This window comes from Rhinoderma darwinii, chromosome 1 (assembly GCF_050947455.1).
Source record: "Rhinoderma darwinii isolate aRhiDar2 chromosome 1, aRhiDar2.hap1, whole genome shotgun sequence".
Taxonomy (NCBI): domain Eukaryota; kingdom Metazoa; phylum Chordata; class Amphibia; order Anura; family Rhinodermatidae; genus Rhinoderma; species Rhinoderma darwinii.
Window position 1 is genome coordinate 637565442 of NC_134687.1, and position 18922 is coordinate 637584363.

Genomic DNA, 18922 nt, shown 5'->3' on the forward strand with positions numbered 1-18922 from the left:
TTTGCGTAGGAGTGCAGGTGGAAACTGCGGGGTCCGCATAGGAGAGCGAGGCTCGCTCAACAATGGCGCGTGTGTCTTGGCGCGTCCGTTCGCCATGTTGGATTCCGTGTTGCGAGTGGCTGGCTGAGATAAGTCAGCAAAATACCGGGTAATGCCACTACGTGTATGACTGACGGATCTCTGGCAGGCGTGGTCTAAGCTTGCTTTTCATCCGCATGTGAGCAGGATTCGGTGCTATCAGAAGCTGGTATATGGGCTCAGGGACCGCTGGGGATCAGGAGCACTCACAATGCACGTCAGTGCAGCGCCATAGCCAGGCCACACTCCCCCGGCTTCTATTATTAAACAACTAAACTGTGACCTCTATACGCCAGGTTGTGCTACTTCATATACTGTTGTACTTCCTGGCGAGATTCAATCTTAGAATCGCTTGTTCACCCTGAGGAAGCACCCTTTATACACACTGGGTGTAGAAACGCGTAGGGACATTTATTATTAGACAGTTTATTTTGTGGCAATTTTTCAGCTAGCGTATTTTTCAGATTAGAGCAGGGATTGTCCTACAATATGGGAAATCGTGCCTCTGCTCTTCCATCTCCCGGTGCTCTAATTAGTCTGAAATATATTGCTTTAGCCTGTTATTAGTTACATCGGGACAATAGCCCATTTTATATTAACTCAATAAATTTTTTCTTAATCGTTCAATCAGGCAGTGATAGTAGCCTCTTTAACAGGCTGCAGGCACAGGGACAAGTCCACTAACTCGCTAATTTCCGTAGTGCAGGTGTTAAGCGGTTTAAAAAAACTACTTATTTTAATTAAAATTTATTTAAAAAAAAAAAATAATAACAATTTTATTCAAGAAATTGTATGTACTTCAAAAGGATACCAATAAAAACTACAACTCATCCCGCAAAAAAACAGCCGTCATACAGTTATGTCAATTAAATAAGCTATGGGTTTTGGAATGCAAAACAAAATAATTACTTTTATTGTCCAAAAAATACTAAAACATAAAAAAATTACATATTTGGTATCGCTATAATCATGCAGACGTGTTAAATAATGCAAAGCAGATGGCGGATTTGTGGTTTGTTTTTTTTGCTTTACTTCCCCCACCAAAACCTAAAAACGAATGAATAAGTTGTATATACCCCTAAATAGTGCCATTGAAAAATACAACTCGCCCCACAAAAACAAGCCCTTCTACAGCTACATTGATGGAAAAAGAAAAATGGTATGGGCGGCCGCTGTTCAGAGGGGTGAGCTACCTGACTCATTAAAAGATGCCAGCATAGTTGTCATTTTGAAACCGGGAAAATGCTCAGAGGAGTGTGGATCGTATCGCCCGATATCCTTACTCAATGTCGACTATAAAATTCTAACCAAAATATTAGCTAATAGACTCAGTGGAGTCATCACAGATATATTATACATCCAGATCAAACCGGTTTCATCCGGGGCAAATCCACATCGGATAATATACGCATAACTCAGGTGGTGACTCAAATAGGTTGGTGGGAACAACCGGTTTGGGCAATGGCCTCATTAGATGCGGCCAAGGCTTTCGATTCGGTGGAGTGGCCTTTTCTGTTTGAGGTTCTCCGCAGATCTGGATTTGGCGAGGGCTTCATCAAATGGATTAAAATCTTGTATAAAGATCCTAGAGCATCGGTGATAGTTAATGGGATTCTGTCCCCCTCCTTCAGCCTCCATATAGGCCCAAGGCAGGGGTGCCCCTTGTCTCCTCTTCTGTTTGCGGTGGCTATTGAAGCCCTGGCTATCCACATCCGTCAGGACGCGGCTTTTCAGGGCATCCGCATAGGACCGCGTGAGGATCGTATTGGTCTTTACGCTGACGACATGATACTTTATATGGCTAATCCGAATGCCTCCTTGCCTAGAGCAATGATACTTTTGGAAGAGTTTGGTCGGTTCTCGGGCCTATATATCAATTGGAGCAAATCTTTTCTTATGCCTCTTAGACCGGATAACTGTGGGTGGGGTGCGTGTTTCCAGGGCTTACAGGTGTTCTCATGTTTTAAATACCTGGGGGTCCTTATAGTCAGGGATAGTGTAAATTCATATGACCTTAATATATACCCTTTGCTAACGTACTTGAAAGATAAATTTGCGATTTGGAAGGCGCCGCCTATATCGGTTGCGGGTAGAATTAATTTAATCAAGATGATAGTGTTGCCCAAGATGTTATACTTACTGGAGCATGCAGATTCCCTGGTCCCCAAACGTTTCTTTACCCTTGTGGGTTCCTTATTTTCCTCCTTGGTGTGGGGGGGGGGGGGCGAGCCGTCCCAAGCTCAAACTTAGCACGCTCCAAAGATCAGGCTGGGGCCGCTTTACCTGATATGTTCCTTTACTATTTGGCAGGGCAGCTGAGGTATATTAAATCATGGGTGGCAACAGATCAAATGCCTAATGCGGAACTCCATCTAGCTCACTTCCTCCGGGTATCTTCTTTGTGGCCAATACTTGAGCCGCACGGTTATAGCCCTAGGCACTCCTTGCCAATACTTAAACTAGTTAGGCAGGTTTGGTCCCATGCCAAGACCGTCTTGAATTGTTCACACACAGTAGCCGAAATGCCTCTATGGTCTCACGCGGGTATGTCTCATTTCTGGGGTTTGCAGGACTCCGCTTTTTGGATAGACCTGGGAGTAACAGAGGTGCAGAACCTGATTGATGAGGAGGGACATACGTTATCTGCCAGAGAGATACAGGATACCTTTCAGGTACCGGATAGAGATACATTTAGATGTGTCTAGATTAAGCACGCTTTGAATTCCCAGTTCAGGGAGGATCAGAGGTCTATTTCTTCACTGCCGCTTATAGGAATTCTGAGAACTCAGGGACCTAGGGGGATGGTATCGGTCCTATATACTTACCTTTTGTCTCAGAGGGTCGCTCACGCTGAGTTGTCGGTAGAGGTTGGATAGAGGGGTCTTATCCCTACATTATCCGCATTATCCGCAGAGGATTGGGGGGAGGCTGTGGGGTCGCATCTCGTGTTCTCACCTGCAGCTAATAATAAAATGACGCAACTGTACATCAAACACTATGCTATATCACGCTATTTCGTATGGGACGGGCATCCAGCACACAATGCCTTCGCTGTTCTAAAGACCAGGCCGGTTTCTATCACATGATGTGGCTGTGCCCAGACATAGCAAATTTTTGGAAGGAGGTAACACAACTGCTATCCGCAATTATGAATCGTTCGGTTCCGTGTGAACCCGGACTTTGTTTATTGGGACTGCTGGACACGGGTTTGGACACATTATGAGGGAGCCTTCCTGCGAGAAACCCTGTTCTTAGCTAGGAAAGCGATAGCCATCCATTGGATAGGGGACACCTCTCCAGATGTCTCTCAATGGAAAAAACTAGTTAACTCTATTCTCCCATATAACAATGTTGTGTATTAGCATAGAGGATGTCAACATAAGTTTCTGAAGATTTGGGGAGGGTGGTGTTCTTCACCTCTTGCCTCTTTCAGCGTGGGCGACCTTAGAGCTTCCTTACCACACAGTGTATTGGGGGACTGAGAGTCATTTGGCTTGATATTTTCTAACTCACTTGTTTTCCTTGAGCAGGGACACGCAATGAGAATGGACCTTGCATTTATGTGCGATCACTTAAACGTGGGACTCTGACCTGCCTGCGTGCAGTGGTATTAAGGGGTCTATTGTGACTCATTTCTATGTATTATGTGATATTTCTGATTACCATGTGAATTCGTTATATGCAGGACTGTTAATGGTATGTTCTCATGAATGTTTATTGTAGTTTAACATACAAAATCCAGAGTTTAAAAAATAAATAAAAATGGTATGGGCCTTGGAATGCGACGATGAAAAAACAAAAAATGCTTGGTCATTAACCCCTTGCCGCAAATGGGCGTAACTGTACGTCATTTTTAGTTATCTCACTTATCTCTGATCACCGCCATTTAACCCCTAAAATTAGCGACAGAGGCATTTAAACGAATGACACAGCGGAAGGGGGCTCCCTCTGTACCCTGTTGGCACCCTGCGAAAAATCGCGGGGTGCATATGACTGCTATGGCAACCAGGAAGCCTAGTAATGGCTTCCTGGTTGGCCAGGTACGGAAACCAATTAGGTCCTGCAAAAGGCAGGACCTAACGGACTGACTGTTGTAAAATTACAGTTACAATACATTGCACTACATAAGTAGTGCGGTGTATTGTGCAGGACGTCAGAAGATCAGATCTTCAAGTCTCCATGTAAGTGTAAAAAAAAAAGTTTTAGAAAAATAAAAGTTTTATCTAATGAAAACAATAATCGCCCTGTTTCCCTGATCAAGTCCTTTTATAATTAGAAAAAATTTAAAACAAAATAAAAAAAACTATACATAATAGGTATCGCCGTGTTCGTATCGGCCTGAACTACAAAAATATCGTATTATTTATCCAACACGGTGAACACCGTAAAAAATGTAATAAAAAACAATGGCAGAAATTCCTTTTTTGGTCACGTTTCAAAAAAAATTGATATGGTACCAATAAAAACGACAGTTTATCACGCGAAAAACTTCGCTCCGTGGACAAAAAAATTTCAACGTTATGGCGAAACTAAAACATTATTTTATTTTGTAAAAAGTGTTTTTATTGTGTAAAAGTAGTAAAACATTTATAAACGTTATAAATTTGGTATTGCCATAATAGTATCGAACCGCAGAATAAAGTAAACATGTTGTTTATACTGCACAGAGAACGCCGTTAAAAATGTATAAAAAAACAGTGAGAGAATTTCGGTTTTTTGGTCTCCTCACCTCCCAAAAAATTTAATAAAAACTGATCAAAAAATCGCATGTATCCCAAAATGATACCAATAAAAACGACAGCTCGTACCATGAAAATCAAGCACTCACACAGCTCGTCAACGAAAAAATAAAACGTTATGACTCTCGGAATGCAATAATGCTAAACGACGGCCCAGACTAATTTATATGTGCAGCAGTTCTCCACCTAAAACCCCACGTCATCATTTGCAGCCCCAACTGGTAGACCCTGTAAATGCAGCGGAAACTATGACATTTTGGGGTCTTGTGCTACATATGGGGCTAGTGAAGAAGTCAAAGATTAGGCAATGCTGGAGTGCGGATATTTTGTACAATGCCACGGACGCCCTTTAGAAGTGCGACTCCTGCATCCAATAATCCGGCCTGTGCATAAAGGATTGGTTCAAAGCGTACGTCACTTTCCATGCATAATTAATTTTATTATTCATTTGCAGCATTATTACGTACATAATCCTATTCTGACCTGATGCACTCCGCCCAACTTTCATGCACCCTGATACACTCCGCACAGTTTACATATACCCTAACGTACTCCTCACATCTTACATATATCCTGATGTACTCCTCACAGCTTACATATATCTTGATGTACTCCTCACATACTACATATATCCTGATGTACTCCTCACAGTTTACATATACCCTGATGTACTCCTCACATCTGACATATACCCTGATGTATTCCTCACAGTTTACATATACCCTGATGTACTCCTCACAGACTACATATACCTTGATGTACTCCTCACAGATTACATATACCCTGATGTACTCCTCACAGTTTACGTATACCCTTATGTACTCCTCACATCTGACATATACCCTGATGTATTCCTCACAGTTTACATATACCCTGATGTACTCCTCACAGATTACATATACCCTGATGTACTCCTCATAGTTTATGTACCCTGATGTACTCCGCCAATTTTATATATATATGCTGATGTACTCCGCCCAGCTTACATATACCCTGATGTACTACGCCCAGCTTACATATACCCTGATGTACCCTGCCCAGCTTACAATTACCCTGATGTACTCCGCTCAGCTTACATATACCCTGATGTACTCCGCCAATCTTACATATACGCTGATGTATTCCTCACAGCTGACATATACCCTGATGTACTCCGCGCACTTATATATACCCTGATGTACTCCTCACAGATTACATATACCCTGATATACTCCACACAGTTTATATGTACTCCACACAGATTACATATACCCTGATGTACTTCGCGCACTTATATATACCCTGATGTACTCCTCACAGATTACATATACCCTGATGTACTCCACACAGTTTACATGTACTCCACACAGATTACATATACCCTGATGTACTCCACGCACTTATATATACCCTGATGTACTCCTCACAGATTACATATACCCTGATGTACTCCGCACAGTTTACATATGCACCCACATTATAAACTAAAGCACCAGTAAAACACTAATCAAAACTATTACCAAGCAAAATCTGCTCTCCAAAAGACAAATGGTGCTCCTTCTGGGCCTGGCAGTGTGCCCAAACAGCTGTTTATCACCACATATGGGACATTACTGTACTCTGAAGAACCTGCGTAACAATTTATGGGATGTGTGTCTCCAGACAGTGGCGTAGCTGCCGCTGTAGCAGCCGTAGCGGCTGCTACGGGGCCCGCGGCATGAGGGGGCCCGTGTCACCCGCCGGCACGGGCCCCCTCCATGGCCGGAGGCTCCGCTAGCTGCCGTTATGGCTGCTACAGCGCGACGCCACTCAACACTACGGCAGAGCAGGGAGGTATCTCCCCGCTCTGCCATTAAAGGGGTTGTTCCTACAAAAGACATGTATCCCCTATCCACACTATAGGGGATACATGTGTGATCGCTGGCAGCGATAGGGAGAACGGGGGACCGAAAGTCCCCTGAAGTTCTCCATGAGAAACCTCTGACTTCCGGGGGCCTCTCTGCAGCTCCGTAGAAATGAATGGAGCGCCGGTCGTGCTTGTGCGCATGCGCGACCAGCGCTCCTTTAATTTTTATTGAGCTGCGCAGACGCCGGAAGTCAGAGGTTAGTCATGGAGAACTTCGGGGGACTTTCGGTCCCCTGTTCTCCCTATCGCTGCCAGCGATCGCACATGTATCCCCTATCCTGTGGATAGCGGATACATGTCTTTTGTTGGACACACTATAGGTTGGATTTTTTTGGGGTGTTGCGGTTGCATGGCGGTGCCTACAGGGGGGGGCTGTACAGCGTTACCTACAGGGGGGGCTGTATGGCGTTATCTACAGGGGGGGGGTTGTGTGACACCCAGGGAAGGGGGGCCCCAGTCAAAAGTTTGCTATGGGGCCCAGTCTTTCCTAGTTACACCCCTGTCTCCAGTGGTACAAGCTGGACACAACACATTGGGCACTGAAATAGCATATCTGTGGAAAAATGGCAATATTCAATCTGCAACAGGAGAAATCGTGTAACAAATTTTGTGGGTGTCCTTTCTCCTGTATTCCTTGTGGATATTAAAAATTATGAGCTAAAACAACATATTATTGGGAAAAAAATATTTTTTCATTTTCACGGCCCAATTCTAAACACCTGAGGGATCAAAATGCTCACTACACCTCTAATTAATTTTTTGAGGGGTATAGTCTCCCAAATGGGATCACACCTGGGGAATTTCTACAGTAATGGTACTTCAGGGGCTCTGCAAATGTGACACGGCCCCCAGAAACCAATTCAGCAAAATCTGCGCTGCATAATCCAAATAGCGCTCCTTCCCTTCTGAGACCTGCCGTGGCTCCAAACAGCAGTTTTTTTTACCACATATGGGGTATTGCCGTAATCTGGAGAAATTGCTTTACAAGTGGGGTGCTTTTTTTCCTTTATTCCTTGTAAAAATTAGAAAATTCTATGTTTTAAAAAAAAAAAAAAAAGTAGATTTTCATCTTCGCAGACTAATTCCAATAAATTCTGCAAAAAAACCCGTGAGGTCAAAATGCTAACTATATCACTAGAAAAATTCCTTGAGGGGTGCAGTTTCCAAAATGGGGTCACTTTTTGGGGCTTTCCACTGTTTATGTCCCTCCAGTGTATTGCAAACGCGACATGGCACCGAAAATCATTCCAGTTAAATCTGTGCTTCAAAATCCAAATGGCACTCCTTCCCTTCTGAGCACTGCCGTGGGTCCAAACGGCAGTTTCATATCAATGAGAGAAACTAGACATGGACCGCACACCCACTGTATACTATGATCAATTGCGGCTAGGCAAAATTATTAAATATGAACGAGAGGTTCTTTGTAACATTTTGATCAAATTGTATGCAAGCCTACTTGCCACTTCACAGCGACCTCTTAAAAGTGGGTCCCTACACTAGCGGTTGCACCACCGCGTGGCGGTCACCCCACTGCAGCGCCGCTCCTGCAGAGGGAGCAACCCAGAGACCCAAAAGCACCCATGCCATCAAGCCAAGCCTCCTTGGCTCTGGGCCACGTCCCCCCACAAGTGCAGCACCACAGCAACAGACACCACCCCACAGCAGCACAACAAGTGAACTGATGGAATAAGCTCACCTTACCATGCGCCAACTGAGAGTACAAGCAGGAGCAGGAACACTTATGAGGTCATTCCTAAATTAAAATCAGCTGGGCCAAAAGTGTGGAGTTCTGGTACCAAGTAAAACAAAACAAATGAGGGGGATAGATTCTGTATCATATCAATGAGAGAAACAAAGAACCTCATGTTCATGTTTCTAAATTATGCCTAGCGGCTCAGATCAACGTATATATTGTGGATTGTGCGGTCCATGTCTTGTTTCTCACAATGCTGATATTGTATAGTCTATCCTCCTCATTTCTTTTGTTTTACTTGGTACCAGCACTCCACACATTTGAAAAAATACCAAGCTGATTTTAATTCAGGAATGACCTCATAAGTGTTCCTGCTCTTGCTTGTGCTCTCAGTTGGCCACTGGTGGCTCCTGGCAAGGTGATCTTATTCCATCTTTTCACATGTTGTGGTGCTGTATGGTGGTGTCTGTTGCTGTAGTGCTGCACTTGTGGGGGGACGTGGCCCAGAGTCAAGGAGGCTTGGCACGGTCTGTTAGCATGGGTGCTTTTGGACCACTGGGTTGCTCCCTCTGCGGGAGCGGTGCTGCGGTGGCGGGGGCCGCCATGCGGTGCTGCAGCCGATAGAGTAGGGACCCACTTAAAAGAGGTCACCGTGAAGTGGCAAGTGGGCTTATACAGTTTGATCAAAATCTTTACAAAGAACCTCATGTTCATGTTTCTAAATTATGCCTAGCGGCTCAGATCAACGTATATATTGTGGATTGTGCGGTCCATGTCTTGTTTCTCACAATGCTGATACCAAACGGCAGTTTGTTGCCACATATGGGGTATTTCCGTAATCGGGAGAAATTGCGAGATAGATTCCCAGAGGGGTGTAGTTTCCAAAATTTCCAATTTAGAGGGGTTTCCACTGTTTTGGCACCACAAGATCTCTTCAAACTTGACATGGTGCCTAAAATATATTCTAATAAAAAGGAGACCCCAAAATCCTCTAGGTGCTCCTTGCTTCTGAGGCCTGTGTTTCAGTCCATTAGCACACTATAGCCATGTATGGGATATTTCTAAAAACTGCAGAATCAGGCCACTTCAGAACTGAACTCGTCCCTGAAAGAATAGCCTTTTAAAATTTTCTTGAAATTGCTTCTAAAGTTCTAAGCCTTGTAACGTCCTAGAAAAATAAAAGGACGTTCAAAATATGATGCCAACATAAAGTAGACATATAGAATATGTGAAATAGTAATACCAAACAAAATAGTTACTAGCTGTTTTACAAGCAGATACATTTAAATTGAGAAAAATCATCATTTTTGCAAATTTTCTAAAAATTTTGGTGTTTTTCACAAATAAGCAATGAATTTATCGACCAATTTTTTCCACTAACATAAAGTACAATATGTCACACGAAAACATTCTCAGAATTGCATGTATAGTTAAAAGCATTCCCAAGTTATTACCACAAAAAGTGACACATGTCAGATTTGAAAAAAAATGGGGCTGGTCCTGAAGGCCAAAATGAGCTTGGTGCATATTCATGTCCATGAATTCAGCCTGAGATGTTGCTTTGTCTCATGACACATTATCTTGTTAAATGTAGACTGTGGCCAAGGTTAGATTGTCTGTAACAATATTGAGTTAAGATGTTATATGTCTAATTAGTATTGAAGGGCCAAATGTGTTGGCAGAGGAAAGGCTTCATTGCCAGAAAAGGTTCTTCTTTATGTAATAAAAGTGGAGGACTGGGTGTAGACCAGAATCCTGGACTCTGTCATTGATATATTTTAAAGTGTTACACAAAGTGTTATATGGCTGGAATCGCACTTAACCTTTTTTAGGCAGGTTTTTGACCTGAAGCTAAGTGTGGATTCAAAAGGCATGGCTTAAACTTCTCCTTCCTGCTTGATCTACTTTTGGCTTTGGCTCAAAACACTGCATGTGTGTTTCCAGCCTAATATGAATGATATAAATTTGTCAACATTTCTGTTTTGAAACTAAATCACAAAACAAATTTTTAATCCTAACAGAAAATCCCAGTATGAACTCTGAGGGAAACTTCATGTTATCAATAAATTATAAAGTAGAAGATGAAGATGGTATGCAGCAGTCTTCAGGACATAACCTCATTACCCTTAATGTACACCCAGGACTTCACAGTACAGATCTATCATATACTTCCCCAAATCATGTGGAACCTTCTCCTGACCAATCACAGATTGTTACCACAAGTACAAGTCAGAAAGGCGGTAAAAGATTTCACTGTGGTAAAGAGTTCACAAAAATTTCAACCCGTTTTGCAAACAGAAGAATTCACACAGGGGAGAAGCCGTATTCATGTCCAATGTGCGAGAAATGTTTTACAGTTAAATCAGATCTTGTTAGACATGAGAGAAGTCACACAGGTGAGAAGCCATATTCATGTTCAGGATGTGGGAAATTTTTTACACAGAACTCACATCTTATTATACATAAGAGAATTCACACAGGAGAGAAGCCATATTCATGTTCAGAATGTGGGAAATGTTTTACACAAAAATCAAATCTTGTTAAACATGAGAGAATTCACACAGGAGAGAAGCCATATTCATGTTCTCTATGTGAGAAATGTTTTACAGATGAATCAAGTCTTGTTAGACATGAGAGAAGTCACACAGAAGAGAAACCATATTCCTGTTCAGAATCTCGGAAATATTTTACAGATAAATCAAGTCTTGTTAAACATAAGAGACGTCACACAGAAGAGAAACCATATTCATGTTCAGAATGTGGGAAATGTTTTACAGATAAATTAAGTCTTGTTAAGCATGACAGAATTCACACAGGAGGGAAGCCATATTCATGTTCAGAATGTGGGAAATGTTTTACAGATATATCAAGTCTTGTTAAACATGGGAGAATTCACACAGGGGAGTATTCGTGTTCAGAATGTGGGAAATGTTTTGCAGTTAACTCAGATCTTGTTAGACATGAGAGAAGTCACACAGGAGAGAAGCCATATTCATGTTCAGGATGTGGGAAATTTTTTACACAAAACTCACATCTTATTATACATAAGAGAATTCACACAGGAGAGAAGCCATATTCATGTTCAGAATGTGGGAAATGTTTTACACAAAAATCAAATCTTGTTACACATGAGAGAATTCACACAGGAGAGAAGTCCTATTCATGTTCAGAATGTGGGAAATGTTTTACCACTAAAGTCAAACTTCGGGCTCATCAGAGAATTCACATAGGGGAGAAGCCATTTTGATGTTCTATATGTGGAAGATGTTTTACAAAGAAATTTACATTTTGGAACACTGCAGAGAATTCACACAGAGTAGAAATCATATTCTCGTTTATAATGTGGGAAATGCTATAAGAACAAAACAAGATTTTAAACATATCAGATTTTTCGCAGACTATAAACAGCCAATATGAGTACTAGTATGGAGGAAGGAAGCATGTAGGAGCGCTTCGTAGCTCCGCCCCCTGACCATGTGCGTACAACACTGAAACCCTAGACTGGACCTCTCCTTCTCTTCCCTGGTTCTCTGGTTCCCCGGCTTACAGTCTCCAGCTCCTCCCACCCCCGCTGTGCTGTGCTTTAGTGCACTGATATCAACATTGAAAGGCATCAGCGCCGAACGGTCTCTCTACTGAACGTTCCTGCATTGTATGGTCTGTGGCGCCCTCCACTTTTTGTTTCCAGTCACTGAAGTGGAAGTGGCATAGCGGAGGCCATTAACAAAGAATAGTGCATTACACTTCTTCTGCTGGCTGAATACTGAACACTGAATTGGTGAAACACTGAATATTGAATACTGAAATCAGCTAAGTACTATGTTACACACTTTGTTATATGCTATGCTCTGTAGATGGCGTCTGTATTGGCAATACAGATCATTTTCGGGCATACATATCTGGACTTCTCAAAATTACCCTATGTTTTTCATATAAGAAATAGCCTGTATGTGCATTCTGCCTAATTAGATTAATCCAAGCGGATGCCAGCCAGAGTAAATTCTTAAGATTATCAGAGTTTTTGTGGTTTGCATTATACAAAATATTAGAGACCGTGTTCAGTCTAGAAAGACGCCTGTCAGGGCACTTGCATACTTTTATTAGAGAGCCCTGAGAAGATTGATTGCTGGCCTTCAAAAGCAAGGAAGCTGAAAATCTTCTTTGGAACCTTTTTGAGTCTCTTTTTGTGCCTTTTATTCTTCTCCCCTCTTCCATTCTTTTGTGCCACGGTGGGAATGCACTTTGGTGGGGGGATTATTCCAGGCCATTTCAGGATTTGCATAGGGCTGAATCGATCAAATTCGGATCATCTCAGAAACATGCTGGCGGCCTAATCTCTTTCCGACGGCGGGAGTTGTGGAAGATCTAAAGTTTAACTGGTCTACTGGTTTTCAAATGGACTTTAATAGACTTTTCTCGGTTATTTTTTGTCCCATATTCCATAAATATACCATAATGTCTTAAAATATCTGTTTGTATCTCTTATAGTTGTTGGTTACAGCACCCAGAAGAATAGAGGTCAGCATTAATAGGGTAGTGAGGGGAACAGAGAGGAGAATAGTAGAGAGGTGGTAAAGTAAGTTTAAAGATTTAATCTAAAAAAAAAAAAGGAATATATACTAGAGGGAAGGAAATAATAAATATGGGAAAATAGGAAAATTCCTGCAAAGAGTAGGCAGTTTGCCAGTTTCACTTTCTTATAAAGAAAGTGAAAATAAAATGGATAAATTCTTATCATCGCCCCATTTAGTTGGAAAACAAGAACAACAAGTAAAACATTGGGGGAACCTGTGGTCTACAAACATTGTCTACACTGCCATCGCGATCAGAGATCCTTGAAGCTGTAAATAAGGTGTCTTCCCAAATAGGAGGCATTAGCAGTGAAATTTCAATAATAAGAAATTATTTAAGCATAATCACAGAAAGATATCCAGAAGTGGAAAGTATGGCGAGTTCCCTTGAAGATGAAGCGAGTCAGCTTAAAATAGAAGTTAGGGGCCTGTCAGAAGGTAATAAATCTCTTAAAAATAAAATAATTGATATGGAGGATAGGTCAAGAAGAAGTAATATAAGATTATTAGGCTTTCCGGAAGGGAATAAAAAAAACTGATTCCGAGGCTTTTGTCCAGAACCGGGTAAAAGAACAAGTTGGGGCAAATAATTTGTCTCCAGGATTTGGCATAGACAAAGCACATAGAATAATTACTAAGCCACTAGCCCAGAGCACTAAGCCGAGGGCAATTATTGCAAGAATCCAGAGCTCAAAAGACCGGGATATCATCCTAAAGAAAGCTAGAGAGTCACAGAACTTATTATTTAATAACACAAAAATTTCTATATACCCAGATTATTCTTATGAAACACAACTAAAAAGACAGGCGTTTACTCAAGTGAAGAAAAAAAACATTCATTCGGCAGGAATGAAATATTCCCAAATGTACCCAGCAAAAATCAGGATAAAGTAAATTTTCATTCCTCCCAGTAAGAGGTTCAAAAATGGTTAGACGCAGAGGATTTAAAATAATTATGTATTTACAGGGAAAACGGGGTACGTGTTTAGTAGAGAGGCTTGTTAGAAAAGACAAGTCAACATGGGGGGGATGGGTGGGGAGGTAAGACATGTATGGATGAAAAAAAAATTAAAATATCTTTCCGTAGAATTAAGTTGTATAATCTGGGGGCTATTTTTAAGAAATCATAGCACATGACAGTAAATTTATGCATATTGAATCCTACAGATGAGCATGAAAATAGTGGTTTGGAATGTTCGGGGTTTGGATGAGAAATTAAAGAGATTTGCAATTGTGGGATATATAAAATCTCACTTTCCTTCAATTGTTTGTTTATTGGAAACGCATTTAACAAAAGAGACGATTAGTAGATCAGAGAATAGATGGTGGGCACAAAAATTCCATTTTACACACACCTCGTATTCTCGGGGTGTTAGTGTACTTATTCACACGGGCACACAATGCTACATTTTTGATAAGTATATAGATGAGGAAGGAAGGTTTGTCTTCATTTACTGTATATTAAAGGAAACCTAGCTATTTTAGCATTTGTATATGTACCCCTGTTCTCATCTGTGGTGTTTAAGAAATTGTGTGTATTTATGTTGGAGAGAAATAATTCTCCTATAATGGTTATCGGTGACATGGACTGTGTAATGGATGAGGCCATGGATAGGTTTAACCATGAAAGAGGCCCTAGAACTTCAGTAAAATCACCTTTGGCCAGAGTAAGCGAAGTGTTGGGCCTGTTGGATATCAAAATCAATATTTTGTGTCACGAATTGATAGGGTGCTGTGTAGCGATTCCTTCCTTACGTTAATTGGGAAAATTATATATGACACCAGAAGTATATCGGATCATTCACCAGTTGTAGTGTCCTTTAAAGGGACAGTGTCATGATTTTTTTTTTATTTATGTGTTTTTATTTAATAAAATATATTGACTCTATTTAATTTTTCACACACAAAGGTTTTTTTTATTGACACTTTCTTACTGTACTGGGGGCTGCCATGTTTTATTTAATCTTTGTATGTGTCTCTTAACGACACATACACAGATGGAATACGGCAGCTACAGGGCATAGGACACAATGAATGAGAGACGTTTATTGCTTCTGCTATCTGGCTCTGTACTGCAGACGCAGTTCAGAGTCACACAGCAGAGAAGCTGGTTTGTAGGGAGATAGCAGGCGCCATTATGAAGACCGGCTGCACTGCAGGTAAGGTGTGTGTGTCTGTCTCTCTCATAGACCCCTGGCGGGCCCCCCCCCCCCTGTCGCTAGATGTATTATCAGTGTGGACGGTGTGCGGACTGTGATCGGGTGAGGTATCCGTCAGCAGGAGGTTGTGGAGGAGACTCAGCAGCAGATGGTTATTCCTATCAAAGAGTGGTGTGACAGTCTCCTCTACTGCAGAGGAGACTGTCAGCAAGATTGTATGGGGACGATGGATGAGACTTTCAGCAGGATTATATGGTGATGCTGGAGGAGACGGTCAGCAGGATTGTATGGGGACGCTGGAGGAGACTGTCCGCAGTATTGGGTGGTGATGCTGGAGGAGACTGTCAGCAAGATTGGTGATCGTCCCCACCAAATCTTGCTGACAGTCTCCTCCAGCGTCACCATACAATCCTGTTGACAGTGATGCTGGAGGAGACTGTCAGCAGGATTGTATGGTGACGCTGGAGGAGACTCTCAGCAAGATTGGGTGGGGACGCTGGAGGACACTGTCAGCAGTATTGAATGGATAAAGACATTTAGCAGGAGAGGCATGTAAAATGCGCAAAAAAAAAAACGTGTCAAATACACGCCGTGTGAACCTGTCATCTGAAAAGTCATTCACTTCACTTTCATCATTCTAAGGGTATGTTCACACGCTGTTTTCAGCAGTTTTTCGGGTCATAAACGTCCCTAAAAATGGCTGAAAAATTTGAATCAGAACGCCTCCAAACATCTTCCCATTGGTTTCAATGGGAAATGCGGGGCACCAAAAAGAAGTGCATATCACTTCTTGGGATGGTTTTGGAGCTGTTTTTCATTGACTATAGAAAAACAGCTCCAAAAACATCCGTAAAAAATACCGCCAAAAACGCAAGTTTGATTAAAAAATGGCTGAAAATCAGGCGCTGTTTTCCCTTTTTTTAGTAAGCGTGTGAACATATGCTTAGCCTTTTTGTGTGTCCTATAGCTTCTGCCAGCTGCATTTCAACAATCACACCCAAAGTGGCAGCCGGACACTGCTTAGCAATTTGAAGACTCCTTTTCCTGGCTTGTAGGAGGAGGGGGGGTGAGATTCCCTCCCACATTTACGGCAGCTGTGAGTCAGGTTGCTTTGCCTTATTCACCTTGCTGTAATTCTGGGAAGTGCTCCCTCTGGTGGCCAACATAGGAAAACATGTCAAATTATTTAATTTTTAATTAATTTTTAATACTTTCCACCATGTGGAAGAAAAAAATAATACAGCAAAAAACGTAAAAAATATAATAGAAATACGTAACTTAAAAAAAAAAAGTTTAATTCGCCACACATTCCCTTTAAATCTGAGGATAGGTCTGGTCTCCCAAAAAGTATTAAAATTAACCCGCACTGTTTTTTTTTCTCAAAGCGGGGTACAGCCTTGACGGTATAGCAGCTGGCCAACAGGACGCAGGTCACAGTTTATAGTTCGGATAGTGTACCTGTGGCAGCTCGCACAGTAGCAATGACAGGCTCGACTGGGACATAGGCAGCTGGCAGACGTCAGGCGTGGTGTAGCAGGACAGACGTGGAATACAGCACATCACGACTATAGCTCAGCACGGCACTTGACCAGGTAGCACGGGAAACAGGTACAGGAGCGGGGAACACTGGGAACTAGAAAACCCTAGGAGATCATTTGCTAGACAAACAGGGTATGACAACAACGCTCAGGCATGAGAGGAAGGGGCTGCGCCCTTCTTATGGTCCAGGGGGCTCATGAGCTAATTTTGACATTTAGCTCCGGTGCGCGCGCTGGCCCTTTAAGAGTGGGCACAAGCGTGCGCACCCTACGGGACCCGGCCAAGCGGAAGTGAGCGCTGGCGTCTCCTGAGGAGGAGACTGGGGCCAGCGCTCGCAGACCCATGGCTGCGGCCATCAGGAGGGGAGTGAGCCTGATGGCCCGCAGCCATGGACATGACAGTATCGCCGTCTTACCCCCCCTCCTCTTGGGGCCAGAGAGGGAGAGAAACTTCTTCAAAAGGGTAGGAGCATTGAGGTTCTCCTCTGGCTAACAGGACCTCTCTTCAGGACCAAACCCCTTCCAATCCACCAAATCAAAAGTTTTTCCTCTTACCCTTGGTGTCCAAGATCTCTTTAACCATGAAGGTGTCTGAAGGACCGCTGGAGGCAACTGCAGGGCTAGGAGTCTTGGTATAGTAGTTCAGAACCACTGGCTTCAGGAGGGAGACATGGAAGGAGTTGGGGATCTTAAGGGTAGGAGGCAGCTGAAGCTTGTAGGCGACAGGGTTGATCTGCTGTAGGATCTCGAAGGGTCTGAGGAACCTGGGATCAAATTTGTATGATGGCACCCTCAGTCGAATATTCCTAGAGGACAGCCAGACCTTCGTGCTAGGGAGAAATTGAGGAGGTTCTCTTCTCCTTGTGTCTGCCTTCCGTTTCACGCGGTCGACTGCCAGTAAGATGGAGGATCGAGTCTGTAGCCAGATCTGCAGGAAGTCTCTAAAAGCAGTGTCAGCTGCTGGTACCTCAGACGTATCAGGCACCAGGAGAGGAATTCGTGGATGTTGGCCATAGACAATGTAGGGTGGTGTATTCCTTGTGTACTCGCTGGTGTGGTTTATTATATGAGAATTCAGCCCATTGAAGCAGCTGCGCCCAGTCATCATGCTGCTTCCCTATGGGACCCGGCCAAGGTAAGCTGAAGTGAGCGCTGGCGTCTCCTGGGGAGGAGACTGGTGCCAGCACTAGCAGACCAATGGCTGCGGCCGTCGGGGTGAGTGACTTACTCCTGTTTCTTAAAGATCTAGAGGGTAAACTGAAGTTTGTAATAGCCAAAATTCAGAATTTTTAGCCAAAATTCGGATTTTTATTTTTTTTCTGGGCTTAAAATTAATTGGATAAAATCCACGGTGTTATCCCATGATGAAAGAAATCTAATATTACAAAATAAAATAAAAGTGATTTATCCGGGTCAAAAATGTAAATATTTAGTAATTGAAAGCGCCAGTGAGAATATTTTGTGGCTCCTAACTTTACCCCTATGATAAAAGAACAGGAGAGAATTTTTTTTGGGGGGGGGGGGGTGGGGGTAAACTACCTATATCAGAAGCTGACAGAATTATTCTGATAAAAGCAGTTGTATTACCTAAATTATTGTTTATTTTTGGAGCATGCCCAGTCGGGATCATTGTTAATCACTTCAAAAGAATTATTTTTAACAAACTTATATGGGGGAGGAAAAGGGTTCGGATAAAACTAGATTTTTTTTTATGCCTTCCAAAGACAAGAGGAGGTTTGGCATTCCCTAAAATCCGCTTGTATTTTTTGGCAGCCCAACTACTTTATATTAAGGAATGGAACAAGGATACATTTTTGCTGTGGGTTATGTCTAAGACCAAATAGTCCAATTTTCTTTGAAATGTTTGAGTCTGGCCAATTACTATCCGGTGTACTAGCAACTGTGCCAACAGCCCGTCATCTACATGACTGTTGGACTCTCATGGGTAAAATGCTAGGAAGGAAAAGTTAATAGAATTCTCACCTTTATGGCATAATTCATGGCTAGAGCAGCTCATGGATATCTCAGAGCTTCCTCTCCTAAGGCAAAAAGGTGTAAGGTGTATACTAGATGTAGTCCAGGAGGGAAAAATTAAATCCTGGGAGCAACTTTCAGTGGTTCAATTAAAACATGCCCTTGATCACAATAAATTGCTCCTTTATAAAGATGTTATGAATTGCTTCTATTGAAGACTTTTCATCCAAGACGTAGGGGTCAAGGCCATCTCTAATATTTATAAAACATTGCTAGAGGTTAATT

General features: G+C 42.4%; 1 protein-coding gene across 2 annotated transcripts in view; it reads left to right on the plus strand.

The window, feature by feature from the left end:
- LOC142660270 (uncharacterized) overlaps window positions 1-15001 on the plus strand; it is a 94586-nt gene extending 79585 nt beyond the window's left edge. For both annotated transcript variants that reach the window (XM_075836893.1, XM_075836962.1), the window contains exon 9: window positions 10417-15001. In XM_075836893.1, the coding sequence (XP_075693008.1) occupies window positions 10417-11642 (1226 nt within the window). In that variant the 3' untranslated portion in view covers window positions 11643-15001. The remainder of the gene's footprint in view (window positions 1-10416) is intronic.
- The last annotated feature ends 3921 nt before the right edge of the window (window positions 15002-18922 follow it).